General features: G+C 44.5%; 1 protein-coding gene across 2 annotated transcripts in view; it reads right to left on the reverse strand.

Annotated features, from left to right (window-relative positions):
- The window catches only part of LOC147708682 (solute carrier family 60 member 1-like), a 218,791-nt gene that overhangs the window by 35,539 nt on the left and 165,100 nt on the right, over positions 1 to 18,152 (reverse strand). For both annotated transcript variants that reach the window (XR_015296654.1, XM_086927336.1), the window contains exon 3: positions 3,267 to 3,383. Coding sequence is in view for 1 of the 2 variants with exons in the window: in XM_086927336.1 (XP_086783462.1) it covers positions 3,267 to 3,383 (117 nt within the window). In the remaining variant the exon portion in view is untranslated. The remainder of the gene's footprint in view (positions 1 to 3,266; positions 3,384 to 18,152) is intronic.

Here is an 18,152-nt window from a genome sequence, read left to right on the forward strand (position 1 = left end):
GAAGGGTCAACTATGGTAGAAGCCACATGTGGAAGTGGGGTGGCAGGAGTAGTAACGAGTCTTGGGGGGTCGTAAAAGAGGAGTTTGAACCAGAGGAGATGGTATTGGCATTGGGGTCTGCGTTGATCGAGCTGTGCTCGCCGGTTTAGTGAACCTGCATTAGAGGTCCTGGAGCATATTTTCTAAGTTGCTCACTGGTAGAAATGGAGGTCTCACACAGTCAATAACAGGAGGTCAAAAGCAAAAAGACAGGAAAAAAACACGCCAAAGATGCCAGGTCTAACACTCACTAAAGACATAGGCATTTGAGCTGAGGGTTATTGTTGCTCATGTTGACCATTCGAGGAGTATTTCTCCTGGTATTAATCAGATTGTTCTCCAGCAGTATAATAACATTCATCATAATATTGCCCGTCACCTTCCTAGTCTTCCTGGCTATTGAGGTGAAGGTCCATTGGGCTATGAGCCACTCCAAAGGGGCCCTCTTCTTCAGAATCATAATCATCTAAAAGATGTGCTGGTGGAAGGGGAAAAACTTTACTCAGTGAAGTCTGGGCTGGTAGAATTTCAATTGGAGACCTATTTCTTGGAGTAACTGAGGACAAATGCAAAAATTATGTCTTCGGCGACGAGGTGGATTTCAAAAGTAATGACAGTATTGACGGTTCTTTCGTCAACTGTTCCCTCGTCGTCAAGTCTCTCATAGGTGTTTTGTCAGTCATCAGTGGTAGCCATATTGATGTGTACTTTGTCGACAGGTCCCTAGTCAACGGCTCCCGCGTTGACTTGTCCCTCATCGACAGTAACTTTGTTGATGGTAAGTCTCTCATTGCTGGGATTAAGGAATGGACTGCAAGCTACAGCAATTTTGCCGACGGGAAAGTCGTTAGCATCTGCTTAAGGATTCTCGCCGTTATAATAGTTGGGGACAACAACGATGATGAAATTATCATGGGCCTGCCAGCTGTAGTGAACGTTGACGCTGTGGTGGTCATCATATATGTCGCCGGCGTCATTGTTGCAGCAAAGTGACATTTGGAGACTGACATCTTTGAGAATGATTTTGAAGTCAACAGCAATGATTGCGTGGCCTTCTTAATAGGAGTCTTGAGGGAAAGTGAGGTAGGATCTAACCAATCGTTTCTAAGGAAATATTTCCCTTTTTTGAGGATGATGGACATTCCTCATGTGCTTTTAATTGTCCAGAAGAACTATTGTGGGTTTTTTCCATAGCTTTACGAGGTGATTATGAAGATACATTTTCACCAAATCTATCTCTTCTCTTGATGCCACAGTCTTTGAAGAGTCATTGCTATCATCTTCAGATACAGGGCATTACTTAGTATTAAGCTTCTGTAGCCATCGCAAAAGTTTACCTTCACTGTCCTTTAGCGTTTTCTGGGAAAAAGTGCAGCAAATGTTGCAATCTTTCACCTTGTGCTCTGGATGGAGGCAATATATGTTATATATGCATTCTTTATTTGGGTCATCAGAATGGAGCCTCTTTTTTCCACAAGCGTCACAAGCTCTGAAAAGTCCTTTTTCATATGGCTCTGACATGTTGTCCAATCAGAGAAACTATATATGTAAAAAGAATTCTGAAGAGATGTATTCTCAAGAATTGATACGAGGATTAGAACCTGAGCATTGCTCAGTGACCTAGCCTCTCTTGGGAGTGTTCTAGAGGGTGATGTTGCTTGAGAGGCTAAAGATTCAAGTTTATAGTCTGGTCCTTTTTTTAAAAAGGTCGCCTGATTGGCTAAAGTTTATAGTTTGGCCCTTTTTTAAAATGACTTAGATAGGCTATAGAACCAATGGTTCATTGTCATTTTGGCTGATTATAGTGATACCTATCGCTTTATTATTGTACTGTGGGACTCCCACTTCAACAAAGGGGAATGATTCAAGCATGTGAATCTATGAAATCTACAATACTGGAGAAATAACAAATCCTTGTTAGATGGCCAGCATGGTATTCAATGTCCATTTTAAACGAAAGAGCACACAAATTTTATTTCATGAGGAATGGGCATTTTTACATCTGCCACATGCATTATTTAACTATTATTCTAGTTTGTAATCAAAAGTTTTCAACCAAGCATTGGTAGTTTTTTTTCATCCTGATTTAGAGCCAGCCCATCATTCGTGATCCAGCTCCCCTACATTTCAATAATCTCATTTAGTTTAAGAAGGTCTTTGCTGTTTTACAAAAGTTATAATTGGTGTGTATGTAATAGGTGGCTAATCTGAAGTAGCATGGTAAAAGGATGATGGGGTATAACCCAACCTGAACAATTGCCTGTGGTTAGACAAATGGCAAGTATTCCTCCAATAACCCTTTGTGTGTTCTTGGGAATAAGACAATATAACAAAAAAAAAAGTACCACCAGCTCTTTAGCTGTCGGTAATTAAAGATTAACTATGTGCCAAGGATTGGTAGAAACTGTGTGATAAGTTGAAACTGTTGAAGGTAAAGAAAAACTTTACATAGGGTATAATTTCCTCAAAAACACTAGTTATCAAATTGCCGTATCCCACACTCTAAAGTGGGTTAAATTTTAGCCTATTTCCTACGGTGATAACATTTTATTAGCAAGTTAACCATATCAAATTGATTTAATACGGATGCACTTTACACAGGTGGATCCACACAACTGAGTCGTTTGTCCTCTGACTCACCCCAATTCAGAGCAATACCTTCTGTGTCGGTTCGGTTGTCACAGATGTGCAGTAAATCGTCACAAATTAACTTTTTTTATTACTAACAGAATCACTTGTTGCATTACTGCTACTATGCTGCGGTTGTGGCCTGAAAAAAACGAAATTTCTGCAAGTGGTTATAACATTTGCAGTCTGAGATCTTTCTTTATCTTCCGAAAGTTTCCATACACTTTAAACCCAAATAGTGGCCTGCAGCTTAAAGGCACATTAACGACAACTTTGTAAAGCATGCATGAAACAGCAGTACTGTATCCAGAGTGATGGTGCTATATCATCTGTCAGAGACTATATGGTGGAATGCCCATCTGCATCCAAGTCAGATTCAATAAATGTGATCGATGTTATAGGGGACAGCTTAGGACTCATGGATTGTTCAGTCAGAAGATTCATCAATACAGACATCTACATCGCTCCCCAGTATGTGCCTGGACGTTTCTTTGACTGTGGCTGCAGCTGTGGCTGTACTCAACACTGAGTGATACATTAAAGAGGGAGACTGAGATGCACATAAAGGTGAAAAGGAAGAAATAAGTTTGTTTGCCAACCTGTATCCAAGAATCCCATGGTCATCCCAATAACGGACATCATAGCCGTCAGTAGTAAAGCTTTTGTACACCATGGAATAACATAAAGACCAAGCGATGTTGTCAGCATTGCCAAACCTACAAGAAAACAAAATCAGTATGTATTAACACAAAAGCAATTCTACATGTTGGCAATTCTGCATAACATTCTTTAAGTGAACATTTTTGGGGGAATGTGCGGAGTCTAAATAGTACACGCCCGACACCCAGCATGTAGTCAAAATATGAATCTTTATTGATCACACAACCTGGCATCAATCCTTCCTAAGAGCCAGGAGCCAACTGACACTCATGAAACTCACAAATAAAAACTTTGCATGAATTGGAAGAAATTGCAGTCTTAGAAAACCAAACTTAAAAAAAATCTGCATATGTAAAATAGGGATAAACAGTTGCTAAATGTAAATGCAAGTACCTACTGTTGAAAAAATCATTTTGAAAAAGCCCAAACAACTGTAAAACTAGAAGGAAACCTAGATGAGAATAAGAATTGAGCAGCATTCTGGATTTAACCTCTGCCAACGATAGCGGCCTTGGGCTCCCCAAGACTTGAGAAAATATTTTCCTTATGCTACATATGTCGTCCACAATGTGAAGATGTTTGCAACAGGCATGATGGTTGATCTGAGATTGTTGCAGGATCGGAGATTGTTGCAGGAATTCTGCTTGTAAACTGAACTATGCCTGGGATCACAGAACGTCAGTATGTAGGGACTCAGTCACCATACATCAGTACCTAAGGGTCCATATCAGACGAGCTTATAGTGCCATACCCGTCTCTTAAACCTCCCAGAGTGACAGGTAAATTGGCACCCAGAACACATCACTCTAGCTCCTCCCAGGGAGCATTGGTAACAGATCTTCACCATTCGTTCTCTCCCTCGTGCATGTTCACAAACAAAAAAGAGACACGAGAAAAGTTTACAATATTTATTGAAACTATCAAGCTCCATCATAAAGCAACTGAGCTGCAATCAGGTATCATATACAACTTAACAGTGTAATTAGCATTACTAATAAAATGTATACAATGAACAGTCCTGTCATGGCGAAAGATATATCTGCCTAAGCCTGCCCACACTATGTGAGCACAGACTTGATACATCAGCGATCTCTGGAATTAGCACCGGTCCCATACCTAGCATTTGCCGCTAGCAGGACTGCATCTCAGATTGTGCAGTACTGATGCACTCGTCTTCTCTGCAAGAAATTCTCCTCTCAGTTTTCAAAACGGCAAGTCTCGGCTTATATAATAAGTGCCATGCTAGAACGCAGCAGCTGTGTTGCTCTGTTATGTTGTATGTTAGAATGTGTTAGTGACCAACCACAGAGAAAAGTAGAGCACAATGTTGTTCGACCTTGAACGAAATGTCAAGACCGAGTCCCAGGAAGAAGTACTGAATAACAGAAACATGTGCAGCTTATTTCTAGAAAACTATAGTGGCACAAAACAAACGTGCTGTCAGTAAAGCAAAGTGGCCTACAACAAGTGCAGTAAGGCTAACATGGGGGAGAACTGCAGTGGGCCCTAAAGGGAACTGATAAGATCCATCCTATATATATATATATATATATATATATATATATATATATATATATATATATATCACATTTTTTAAATCATTCAAGCAGTACACACACTATTTAACCCCTTCCATGCTGGTGACGAACCCCAGCCGTCATGCACTACGGTGCTCGTGTGCTGATGACGGCTGGGGTTCGTCATGGCCCGCCCGTGTTCGTCCGGCGGCCGCACACGGGGAAAATCGCGGCCGCACGGAAGGGGTTAAACTACAATTAATCTGTTTACGTATTTGATGGATCATAGGATTGTTACCTTACCATCACTTTATAGCCATCAAAGGTTTGTGAACTCAAACACCTTTCATAGACCTCTAACTGCAATATAGTACCTAGGTGATACACCAAGATATCACTTGTATATACTCTCTGGGTGATTAATATGCAGAGTTCCAGCCTGTGGGTTAACTAGGTAGGCTCAATCCTTTCTATATGGGGAGAGGAAGGTGTTCTTAAGCATTTATCAGGTGTGAAGTGAAAGCCCACTTCAAGAGAATAGTCTGTTTCCTCAGATGTGGGCTAAGTGCTAAGTCCAGGGGTAGATGGTTCTACTACAACACAAAAAGGTAAGGTAACTCAATTTGAAACCGGGCTTTTTCTCCTATTAAGGGAATTCAAGTCCAAGCCCTATTTGGACATTGCAGGAATACTGGTAGGACATGTGGGAAGACCAATCTTTTGGAAGAGGAAGCCTCACACACAGTTTGTGTCATGTGTCAGCTTCTTCAACCTCTCCCCACTCTGGTAGGACAGTGCCACCAGGGCAGACTCGTAAATAAAGATCTACTAAACAACTACCTGACCGAGGAGCTGGTATCCCCTAAAAGATAAGAAATAGTCCAAAATTGAAAATAATTGTTTTACAACGTAAGTGCTCCATTTCTGTGCATGTGCGTTTGCCTACTTATCCTGTTTCTTGGAGAGGCGTGCAGTGCTGTGTCACTTGTGCTCCCACACTGAGACAACGCTGTCTACGCATGCTAGCGTCAGGAATTTTAACATTTTTTTTCTATATCATTTTTACCTCTATAGGTGTAATTCACCTATGCTGTTCTGGGTAGGATTCACCCGGGTTTTTGGATTCGCCATATGTTGCATTTGGCGATTAGGCCACTCCACTAGGGATCCTTGGACTCGAAGAATGTCCAAGACCTATATAGTCTAACTATAGGGGGCAGAAACATGTTGACTTAGGGAAATGGTTTGAGCCATTACTCTCATTTGCCCTCTTGTTCTTTTTAGATATACCGAGGTCCTCAATATTAAAAGGTGATCTACTTGGGTCCCCCAAGGTATTTTATATTTATCTGGATCCTGACATTTGTCCGGTAGATCTTTATCTAAGAACTGCCTCCTTCGTTCGAGTCCATCAGGAGGTCGAGTCCGATGGTGGAGAGACGTTGCGGATGATGAAGCATGACACAAACTGCTTGCAAGTCCAATGCTACCATCCCGTCCCTCGAGTCCAAGCAGACAGGACTTGAGCGAGAGGCTGGGAAAGTTTGCACGCCGTGGTGTCTGGGCATGTAAAGACGCGGATGGAGTGGGGTTGGCGAGGGGCCATGGAAAAGGCCAAGAACCTGGCCATAGCTCTGCTATCCATGAAGCGCTCCACCGATGAATCCGCCTTGTCTCCAAAGAGGAGAGCCATCAAAAGGCATGTCCATAAGTGGCGCTTGGACATCCCTGGAAGAGCCAGTTTGTTCTCAGGCAGGTGTGGCGCCGTAAGGAAACTGACAAATACACCACTCTGCCTAGCATGTCGGTCATGTCCAGCCCACAACGAATCATGAACTTAGCTACATCTCTCCCATCAGCCAGAGCTTGAGAGTATGGCCCAGGACTCCTTCGGAACCATAGGCAGCACCTGCCCAACTAAATCCCACAAGCAAATGAGTAACAGTCCAAAAGGCAGATTGTGTTCACAGGCCACAGTGCCAGGCTGGTGGAAGAAAACATTTTCTGTCCGAAGGTGTCCAGCGTCCTGGATTTGCTATCCATTGGTGGTGGTAGGTCATCCATCAGGATTTACACAGGGGGTGGAGGCTTGGACCACCAAGTTCTCCAGTGCATGACGAAATTGGGGTCCTCTGGGGCAGGGAAGTTAACGGGCAATTGTCCTGTTCACAGGAGCCCCTGTGCAGGTTTGGACCAAGTCCCCAGTAGGACTGTCGTGAGGGATTTATTGAAGGGGAGAAGCAGTTCTGAGGTGGCCACTCCCGGTTAAAGCACCTCCGGCAAGACGCTCGTCTTGACTGTCAATTAGAGAAGGCTAAGGTCCAGGACCTCGGCTGTCCTTTTCACCACCAAAGCAGAAGAAGTCCCCCCTCCTCCGTAGCTACAGTAGGGGGAAGAGAGCATGCCAATATCTGGGGAGGTGTCCAGTCCGCCAGCCCCCGCAAATTCCTCACACCTGTCCATGTTGGGGTTTAGGCTGGTATTTTCAGGGTCCAGCGAACTCTCCCAATCCTCCCTGAGTTCTAGCCCTAATAGGGTGTGGGCCTCGGACTGGAAAGCATAGGGCCAATCTGTGCCGGACGACACCCCTCCGACTTCATGCCAGAGTCAGGGAAAAGAATGGGCATGGCGGCGCCGGGAGCATTGGCCTGGAGTATGGCACCGCGGAAAGTTGAGGTGGTACAATTCTCGGTGGTCCTGATCCATCCATGGATCCAGGGCGCCAGACTAGAGCAGGGGCAGAGCCGCCGACAAACAACCAGTGGGGGCTCCACCCGAAACCAGAGGGACAAAAGGCGCACCAGCGGGAATGGGTGGCCCAAATATGAGATGCAAGGTCTCAGTGCTCATGGAGGTGGGCGGGGTCGCTCCAGGTCCCGGAAACTCAGGGAGGCATTGAGGCAGCCCAGGCGCAGGGTCAATCGAGGAGCCAAGCTTCGAAAGACAATGCTCCCTCATCTCGTTGATGACTTAGATGGACGGGGTGATGTGGAAGAGCTCTTTGACTTTTAACTCTTATCGCGCTTGTGGGACTTCCCCGATGACTTGGAGTCAGGCCTTGAAAAATCTACTCACCCACTCGTTATGGTGAGAGATTTTATCAGGGCAAGCTATTTTTAGGGCCTACTGGCTATGACTTGGATTTTAGATCTAGTCTATCTTATGGCCAAATATGCAATTACTTTGAGCTTGAAGGCCACACTCCCATCTCCTCCTGGCATTGTACTGCTCAGAAGTGGGCCCAGGCAGAAAACATTGCATTACACCGAGAAGAACCTCCATAAACATCCAATTGCCAGAGAGTGGGACAACATTTGGAAATGCCATGGGATGATATTCTACACCCATAAGCATGCCACCCTGTCAGCTACCACCATAAATATTTATATCAGACTACTCATAATATTCTAGCTGAACTACTGAACATACAACTGAGAGCTATTGAGATGCGATTTAGTGTCATCACCTCCCTCACATTGCCCTGCAAGTCCATTGACTACAAACCCCTCCTAATATTATGGCAAGTGTTGGTTGTCCTCTTTCCATATATGTTCATAGTCTCCCTGCAAAATAGTCTATTACAACAGTTTGCCCCACTCATGCGGGACTTCAGGTGCTAAACACGACAACCGTTCTTGTTACTCCAATCAGGTCAACCACAGTTGTCTTGTTATCTCTTTCTATACTTGGTTGGATCAGAGTAAAGGTACACAGATATATCTCCACTGCTCAGATCTTCTATAGAACACGCCAATGTCTATAGCTTTGTATTGGTCAATGTCCGCTACGTGTTGTTTAATATAGAGAAATAACACGATCTGCTTCCACTAATGATTTTACAAGCAGAATATTGTCTCATATGTACTAAAAAATTCATAATAATTAGTTACAAAAATACCAATAACATAAACATAACATGTGTATTTGTAAAGCGCACGTTCACCACTACGGGTATCTTGGCGCTGAATAACAGATGTTTGTTGTTACCCAACTCAATGGTACTCATTTTATCGACCTCAGATGGATGAAAGGCTGAGTGGACCCGCCGGGATTCGAACCTGTGACCATGAGGTCGAACACAGGCCCCTGCAGTGGACGCATTAGTCCACTGAGCCACCAGACCCGGCTATACATTATGTAACTTCAAGGTATGTTATCATCAATCAATCAATCAGCATTTGTATAACACAGCACTGTCATCCCTAGGGGTATCTGGGTGCAGAAGGTGCTGTGCCTCGGCCGAAGAGCCAGGTCTTGAGCATCTTTCTGAAGTTTGCCAGGGAGGGTGCTGTTCGGACCAGGTCTCGGCGGAGAGGTAGGAGAAGGAGCGCCCCCACTGCGCCAGCAGTGGATGCGAGGGATGTGTGTGAAGGCAAGTGAGAAGGAGCGCATGTGTCTTGAGAGTAGGTGGAAGTTTAGCAGATGGTTGATGTAGGCCGGGCCTCGATTGTGTAGAGCTTTGTAGGCGAGCGTGGGGATCTTGAACTGGCATCACTTTTGGATGGGGATCCAGTGAAGGTTTCCGAGGTGGTGGTAATGTGGGTCAGTCTAGGATTAGTCTGCTAGCGGCATTGTGTATGGTATGTAGTCTTTTGGAGCTGGGAGGAGATGCCAGGGTAGAGGGCATTGCTATAACGGAGGCAGCTGGTGACAAGGGCCTGAGTGATGGTCTTTCTGGTGTTGACTCGGATCCATTTGAAAATTCTGTGGAGCATGCGAAGGGTGTGGAAGCAAGAGTAGGCGACTAATTTAACTAGTCTTCGTGGTCAGTTCGATGTAGAGGATGGATCCTAGGTCAAATGTGTGGTCTTTTGGTGTGGGTGTTGGTACGAGTTCCCCTGGCCACCAGCTGTAGTTTCAAATAGAAGTGTTCTTACAAAAATCAGTACTTTTGTCTTGTTGGAGTGGAGTTTGAGTCTGTTGACTCTCATACATTTGGCTATGTTGGTCATGGTGTTGCTGAGGTTGGTTTTGGCAGTGGAGGGGCCCTCGTTGAGCGAGAGGATAAGTTGAGTATCGCCAGCGTAGTAGATTATGTGGAGTTTGTGGGATCTGATGACAGCTGTGAGGTGGGTCATGTAGGTGTTAAACAGGGTGTGGCTGGGGGTTGATCCTTGAGGTACGTCGCATATGATGTCTTTGGGTTCGGAAGTGATGGGATGCAGCTGGACGATTGGTGTTTAACCTGTGAGGAAAGAGGTGATCCACCGGAGTAGTTTTTTAGTATGCCGATATTCTGGAGTCTGTCGATGAGGGTGTGGTGGAAGACAGTGCTGAAAGCAGCAGAGTGGCCGAGAAGGATCAGGGCCACAGTTTCTTCATGGTCAAGGAGATAGTAGTCTATGGCGGCGATCAGCGGTCTCAGTGCTGCAGTTGGCACGGAATCCTGATTGTGAGGTGTCTAGTAGGTGGTTTTGTTCCAGGTATTCGGTCAATAATTCAATAAATCAATTAATCAATCAGGAGTTTTACAGCGTGGCTACTCACCTGTGAGGGTCCCAATGCGCTGGGGAGGCCAGGGGGCTACTGATCCGTCTGGGCGTGGAGGTTCAGTCGAAGAGCCAGGTCTTGAGATTCTTCCTGAGTTGGGTCTGTGGCAGGGTTTACCGGAGGTGGAGGTGAGGGTGTTCCAGGTCATGGAGACGAGGTAGGAGAAGGGTCTTCCTCCGGTTCTGGTCTTGTGAATCTGCTGGCCGGTGGCCAGGGCAAATTGGGCGAAGCAAAGTTGTCTGGCGGGTACGTGGAATGATAGGCTGTGGTTCAGATATGGTGGTCCTGCATTGTGGAGAGTTTGTAGGCATGTTTGAGGAGCTTGAAGGCTATTCTCTTGTTGACTGGGAGCTAGTGAAGTTGTCGGAGGTGCTATGTGATGTGGTTGAGGCAGGGATGTCGAGGACCAGTCTGGCTGCGGCGTTTTGAACGTTCTGTAGTTTCCCAAAGATGTTTCTGGATGGCGACGGCATACAGTGGGTTGCAGTAGTCAAGTCTACTGGTTATGAGGGCATGGGTGATCGTCCTTCTGGATTCTGTTAAGATCCATCTGAGTTGTTGATTGAGGGCTTTCTCAAGTACTTTGGCGAGGTAGGGGAGATTGGAGGATAATGTTCGAGATCGTTGGGGGTCGGACAGAGGGTTTCTTTAGTAGAGGTCTGACCTTTGCGTGTTTTCATCGGTCCAGGAAGAACGCTGTTGAGATGGAGGTATCAGGGATGCTGCTGACAGGGCCGGACTGGGAAACAAAACCGTCCCCGGCAAAGTGCTCGGCCGGCCCCCTCTCAAGGGGTAGGGGGTTTGAAAGTGCCGCCAAGCTCTTTTACGGGCCGGGGGATTGCCCGGTGCCCGCTATAGCCAGTCCGGGCCTGGCTGCTGAGTTCCATGCTGATTGGGTTGGTTCTAAGCTTGAAAAGATGGTGGGGCAGGGGTCCATGGGTGCCCCGCCGTGGATGGAAGACTTGATAGCCGTGGTAGTCTAAGTGGTTAGTGGAGACCACGAGGTGTTAATTCGGCAGGTGTGTGTGCTGGTTGGTTGAGGTTGGGAGCTGTAGATTGAGAGTCGAAATATTTTTAGAAGGTGGCAATCTTGCTATGGAAGTAGCCTGCAAGGGTATCACAGAGATCTTGGGAAGGGTAGATGTGTTCTTTGTGGCTGCCGGGCTGGAAAATTCCTTGACTATTTTGAAGAGTTCCTACGTGTGGTTGACCGCAGTGTCGATGCAGGCTGTGATGGCTGTTTTCTAGGATTCCTTGATGCACAAGTGGTAGTTGCCGAGGGCTTCTTTGTTGGTCTAGTGGTAGGAGTTCCTTGTGGCACGCCAACGCTTAGCGAGGTGGTAGCCATTGCGCTTGATTGATCGGAGCCCCGTGGTTTTATTGGTGCTTGCTGGTTTTAACTGGAGATTTAATTGGTGCAGTTGTTGATCCATGCGGAGAAGTTCTGAAGGCTTGGCAATGTCTGAAGAGGCTTCAGGTTGGGTGGTACTCAGGGGCTTTATGCACTGTAACCCAGTTACCTTGCTCTAGCTGTGATTATAGGGGGCTGTGATGCTTGGTGATGGCGTGCAGTGCGTCCGAGATGGTGAAGTGAACAATGTCATGGTCAGTCCAAGTGAGTTCTGAGACATGGCTGAATTTGATTCTGTCGCTGGTGGTGGAGATGGCATTGAGTGTGTGTCAAGCTTTGGGCACGGGTTCAGTGATCAGTTGGATGAGGCCAATGTTGTTCATGTTCTCTAGGAGGGTGATTGAGTTAGCGTCGTAGAGGTCGTCGACGTGGAAAATGATATCACAGAGTAGGATGTAGTGGTAGGAGTTAATGGCTAAAAAGGTGATGAGGTTAGGGATGGAGTCACAGAAGGCATCTCAGGGTGGCAGGTTATCTGTATAAGAGGCTGCCCCTTATCGTGGTCTTGGAGTCTGTCTGTAGTTGGAAGTTGAGGTGTTCTATGAAGTATGTGGGGTCATTGTTGGTGATGGTGCTTTCAATGGTTTCCTTTAAGATGATGGCAATGCCCCCGCCAAGTTAGTCTGTGCAGTTTCAGTGTGTCATCTTGTAGCCATCAGGGGTTGCGGTGGCGATGTATGGGTCCAAGGAGAGGTTGAGCCATGTTTCGGAGATGAAGGCGATGTCAGGGAAGAGGGTGGTGGTGGTGTCCCAGGTTTCTGTGGTGTGTCTACAGAGCGATACAGCGTTGAGCAGGATATAGTGGAGCGGTTCCGGGTTGTATGTGGTCCTCTGAGCAGAAGTGGCATGGGGTCTGCTGCGGGGTGGCGGTCCTGTGTTGTATGAGATGTGGCACTGGAGGCAGGTGAAGGGTCCCCATGGGTGATCGTGGGGAGGAAGTGTAGGAGCGGTTGCTCTGGTGACCGGGGCCAAGAATCGGGAACTCCGTGGCAGTGTAGTGGCAGATGGTGGCAGGGCCTGAGGTCCTGGTGCTGGGCGCGGTCCAGGCATAGACAGCTGCAGACCGGCTTGCCTTTGACATGCCTTTGGCTAGCCGGCAGTGCGCCTGCTGAGAGAATACACATCAAAGGGGAAGAGCAGGAAAAGCAGTGCAAAAATGGTAAGCTGGTACGAGCCTAGGGCACAGGAAACCTTGGGGCTAAGCATAGGGCAGTACTGGACCCAGGCAGGCTGGTCAAGGCAGGCTGTCAAGAGAGGCTGGCTACAGGCAGGAGCAGCCTGACAGTTGTGGAGTGGACAGGCAGCGGGTAGAGCTGGTGGATGATCCCATGTTAAGAATCTTAATTTTTCGCCAACTGTGATTCTTAAATTCAGATGTTCATATATTAGAGCCTAAGGGCCCTTTCACAATGCGGTCAGTAACAGTTTCGACCGTCCGTCGGAACCTTCCGACTGCATTGTAATATTCCAGTCTGATTGCTTTCCAACCGCCTCATTACGCTGGATGGGTCGGAAAGGAGTCTGATCGGGCACTTCGAATGGTTTCTGATGGGCTCAAAGAGCCCGTCCGCCAGATGGAATGCGGCCAGTAAACCCAAAAGTTGGCTAGTTCCGCCCGCGGGATTACGATGTGGGTTTCAACAGCTGTTCCGTGCCGGCCTTTCCGACACAGAAAGGCTGTTGGAACTTGAAGGGCCCCCTTGGGTGCACGGCCTCCGGTTGGAGGCCGAGGGTGCTCCAATGGTGACACCCTGTTGATCTCTGCACCCAGAGGCAGGCACCTTGAGGTGACTACCACGAGGTGCAGGAATGAAGTGCACCTCCTATTTTACAATGGGAGCATGCATTCCAGTCTGAATACATGCTCCCATTGTAAAGCATAGGAATGCGACCGAACACTGTTCGGTCGCATCCTAATTAGTCGGTCCGGAACGCCGACCTGGTGTAGGTCCGTCCCATGATCGAGACGATGTCAGGCGGAGTTTCCTCTGCCCAACATTGTAATAGGGCCCCTAAGTGTTGGCTAACCTTAACAAATGAAAGAGGTATTAGAGTTGCCTCCAGCAAATGTTGAGGTGCTGGTGGAAGGGAAGCGGAGGTGAAACTGAAGAACTCACCTAACAGCAAAACATACCCAGGCATACTACTGACAGCACATAATGAGACCCTGAGCTGCAATCAAAATCTGGAAGTCACCTGGAAAGTCACACCCAGACTACCGCAAGTGCCACAATACTGTACTAATGGTGGTCTGTACGCTGTATTGATGTGAATAATGTAAGACCCCTATTCAAAAGTGGACATTTACTAACTCAATGTGAAGAAAGAATACAGATTTGGTAGTCAGCCACTAGTATTAGATTTTGCTATAAACTTAAAAAAATCTTTAAGTAAGGAAGGAGTATTTAAACAGCAAGTGTAATCTGATTTAAGAGTGTAAAAATAAGATGAAAATAAAAGTCTAACACTATTCAGGTCAACTGCACAGAGAAGAAATATAAAATAAATGTTGTACCTGCATATATAGCAACTTACAATTAATGACAAAGCCATGAATTAATGTTAAAAATATTTTAACCACATTACAGTTTTTTAACTACTTATCCAAGCAACAGTCCCTAGGAGTATTATATGTACCCATTACGTTTGAGTGGGACTATATAATACAACGAAAGACCGATGTCAAAGGCTTTTTTCCTGTTGTCTTCTTACAGGAGTGAAGGCCCAGATTATGTCATTAACATATATTTTTATTATCTGGCTGATTAGCAACTGAAATATTTCCAAGGGAATAAGGAACCAGGAGGCCTTTTTCCCTTTTTTTTTTTTTGAATAATTTTTATTATTGCAAGATACGACCAAAACCATTACACTTCCGTGCCATAATACAGTTCATGTTTTAACAAGGTTTTACCACTAATATCATTTTGAACAGTTAACGTAAATAAAAAGTAACAGTTATATGGTAAATGTGTGGGAACAAATCGAGAAAGATAAAGAAAAAAGAAAAAAAAAAAAAAAAAGAGAAAAAAAAAAAAAAGGACAAAGAAGATAGTCATTAAAGGCCTGTCCCCCCATCTTGCCCTTCAAAAAAGTGTTTCCAGATCTTTTCTCTTCTGATAAGAGCTTTTGGGCCTCTATGTTTGGCTAAGGAAAGTTCCATAGTTCTAATTTCGTGAACTAATGCGAGCCAATCTGCTACTCTAGGGGGTTCTTTAGATATCCATCCCCTAGCTATAGTTAGTCTTGCGCAAGCTAGCAGAATCGTTATGATATCCTTATATGGGGTGTTGGTATCTTGAATATCTAATAGAACCAGTTGTCCAGTAAGCTCCGGCATAGATATCTGGTTAGCTCTACAGTGGTCGGAGATATCGTTCCAAAAGATGGAAAATGCGGGGCAGGAAAATAGCATGTGTTCAACTCCCGCCGCGACTGTGTTACATTTGACACACATAGATTTGTCTGAAATCAAGTGTCCTTGGGTCCATCTAGATATTTTTTGTGGTGTATAGTACAGCTCAGTAGTTGTTCTGTATAGTTGCATTCTGAGATTAGAGGAGTGTACTATATCAGTTAAGTGGGTTAAAGAGTTTCTAATCTGGTTCGAGTTTATGTTTAAATTTAACCTACGAGACCATTTAGCAGCAATTTGAGCTGTGTTTCCTTCCTTGTCTTTAGTTAGCCATTGGTATCCTGCTTTTATCAACGACTTTGTTTTGTCAGAGTAGATACACACAAGAATGTCTGAGTGTTTCACTTCCGTTATTTTCATTTTGTTAAGAAAAAAGTCTCTCAATTGTCTATATCTAAAATGCATATCTTCTGTGAGCCCATTGGTAATTTTTAGGTTCTCGAAATCGGTCAGTCCATTAGTGCCATAGAGGTCTCCTAGTGTGGTTATTTCATGTCTGATCCATCGGCTCGCCGAACCATCAGAGAATACGCCCGGAAGAGCGGGGTTATTCCATAATCTAAGTTCAGCGTTAAAAAATGTGCTTTTACTAATAAGTAGAATTTTATCCCAGATTTTTATAGCATGCTTAGCCGTCTTGAATTTGACCCGCTTGAAGTAGTTTGGGTCGTGAACTCGTAGCAGAAATTGGTTTGAGTCGGCTCCTAGCATGTACTGATGAAAAAATAAAGAGGGGGTGTTTTTTAACAAGCTCCTTATTCGTGAAAAAAATGTAGCTAAAAAATAAAGATTAAAGTCTGGGAAAGAAAGACCCCCTTTAGAGATAGGTAATGTCAAGAATTTAATCGCCCTTCTTGCCTTTTTATAGCCCCATAGGAAACTGCTGCATATGCCGTCTAGTTTTTTAAAAAAAAGTTTATTTGGTTGCAGCGGAATAGCTCTACACAAATACAACAACTTGGGTAATATTTTCATCTTAATCAGATTAAGTCTCCCTATCAGACTAAGAGGTATTTTATGCCATTTTTTGAGGCTATCGGATGTTTCCTTTAAAAATGAATCATAGTTTATTTTCAAAATTTCCCCCACTTTGGCAGTAATTTTAATGCCTAAATAAACGGCTTCTTTACATGTGTTATAAATTTGTGATTCCGGGGTATAATTGAGTATGATTTGAGTTTTGTTTACATTCAATTTATACCCAGAAACTCTCCCAAATTTTTGTGCTTGGTTTATAATTTCTGGCATAGCTTTATTGACATCGGGTGTATAAATTGCTATGTCGTCAGCAAAAGCTGTTAGTTTAAGAGCTATATCTCCATGAAAAGCCGGCACAATATTGGTTTGATCGTTTAAAGCATTTAAAAAAGGTTCTAAAGACAGGGCAAAAAGTAAAGGAGATAGGGGGCAACCTTGTCTTGTGCCTCTTGCTATCTTGAAATTGGCGGAGTTTTTGCCTCCATAGCTTATCATAGCCTGAGGTTCTTCATACAAAGACTTAACCCACTCTAAGTAGGAGCCTGTAATGCCCATTTTACTTAATACTGCCCAGAGAAATTCCCACCCCACTCGGTCGAATGCTTTTTCCGCGTCTAGCAATATCATGCCGAGTGGGGTGTTAGTGGTTTCCGCAACATCAAAGGCTGTGATTGAAGTATTGACATGCAAAGTAGTATCTCTGCCTACCACAAAACCATGTTGTTGGGTGTTGACAATGTCCGGCATGTAAGAAGCTAATCGATTGGCTAGAATTTTCGCGAAAATTTTAACATCAGAATTGAGTAGAGATATGGGTCGGTACGAGCCGCACTCTGTTTCGGGTTTTCCCTTTTTCAAAAAAAAGATAATTTTGGCTATTTTCCATGAAGCAGGTGCTTGTTTAGAAAGAATGATTGAATTAATCACCTCTTGTAGTAGCGGAAGCAATTCCTGAGAGCAAAGTTTGTAAAACTCCATCGGTATACTATCCTCTCCTACCGCCTTCCCTAGGGGCAGGTGATCGATTGCTAGTTTAATATCCTCGAGTGTTACATTAGAGTTTAGGTGTTGAAGCGCTTCAGCATTTAAAGCCTGCGTTGGGGTTAGGTATTGAGCAAGATAATGTGAGATCTCTGTTTTATGTGGTATGTCATCTGGTGTATAGAGTTGTTGGTAAAATTTGACAAATTGGTTTAGTATTTGCTCCTCCCGTTCATACATTATCAGATCAGGTCCTATTATTTCTTTGATTTTGGTTTTAGCTTTTTTATCCGCGGTTTTATATGCCAATATCTTCCCGATTCGGTCGCCACCTTCATATTGGTCTAGCTTATATTTTTGTAGTTTAGAAATATATCCTTCCCTCAAGGTTTTTTTTAATCCTGCCTGTAATTCCGCCAATTTAACTCTAATCGTCTCCACGTTATTTTTTGAGTAAAGCGTTGCCTCAGCCAGTTGCTTTTCCAAATCCAGTAGTTTTGATGTTAGTTTTTTATTTTTCTTGTGATTTTCAGCATTAAGTCTAAATACATATTGTTGGACGAAGCCCCTAATGCTGCACTTACAGGTGTCCCATACAGTGTTTATGCTGGCCGAATTGATATTTAGTGTGATAAACTCCTGTATATGTTTTTTGACTAGTGTAGTAAATGTAGGATCGACAAGTAAGTGTCTCGGGAAAGTGAACTTACGTGGTTCTTTCGTATTTAGATCTTTGAATACAATCTCCAATAGCAATGGGTTGTGATCAGATGTAACTTTAGGGCATATTTCAATTTCACAGTTGTCTAGCACTTGATCAGAGGCCCACATCATATCAATTCTGGAGCAAGATCTATGTGGCGCAGAGTAGTAGGTAAATCCTGCCAACATAGGGTGTTTAGATCGCCATAGATCTCTGATGTTATTCAATCTTGCAAGTTCCAGGATTGATGCTCTAACTTTATGCATTCTTTTAAAGTTCTTTGGCCCCGTAGAGTCTATTTTATAATCCATAACACAATTGAAATCTCCG

Source organism: Lissotriton vulgaris, chromosome 6 (assembly GCF_964263255.1).
Source record: "Lissotriton vulgaris chromosome 6, aLisVul1.2, whole genome shotgun sequence".
Taxonomy (NCBI): domain Eukaryota; kingdom Metazoa; phylum Chordata; class Amphibia; order Caudata; family Salamandridae; genus Lissotriton; species Lissotriton vulgaris.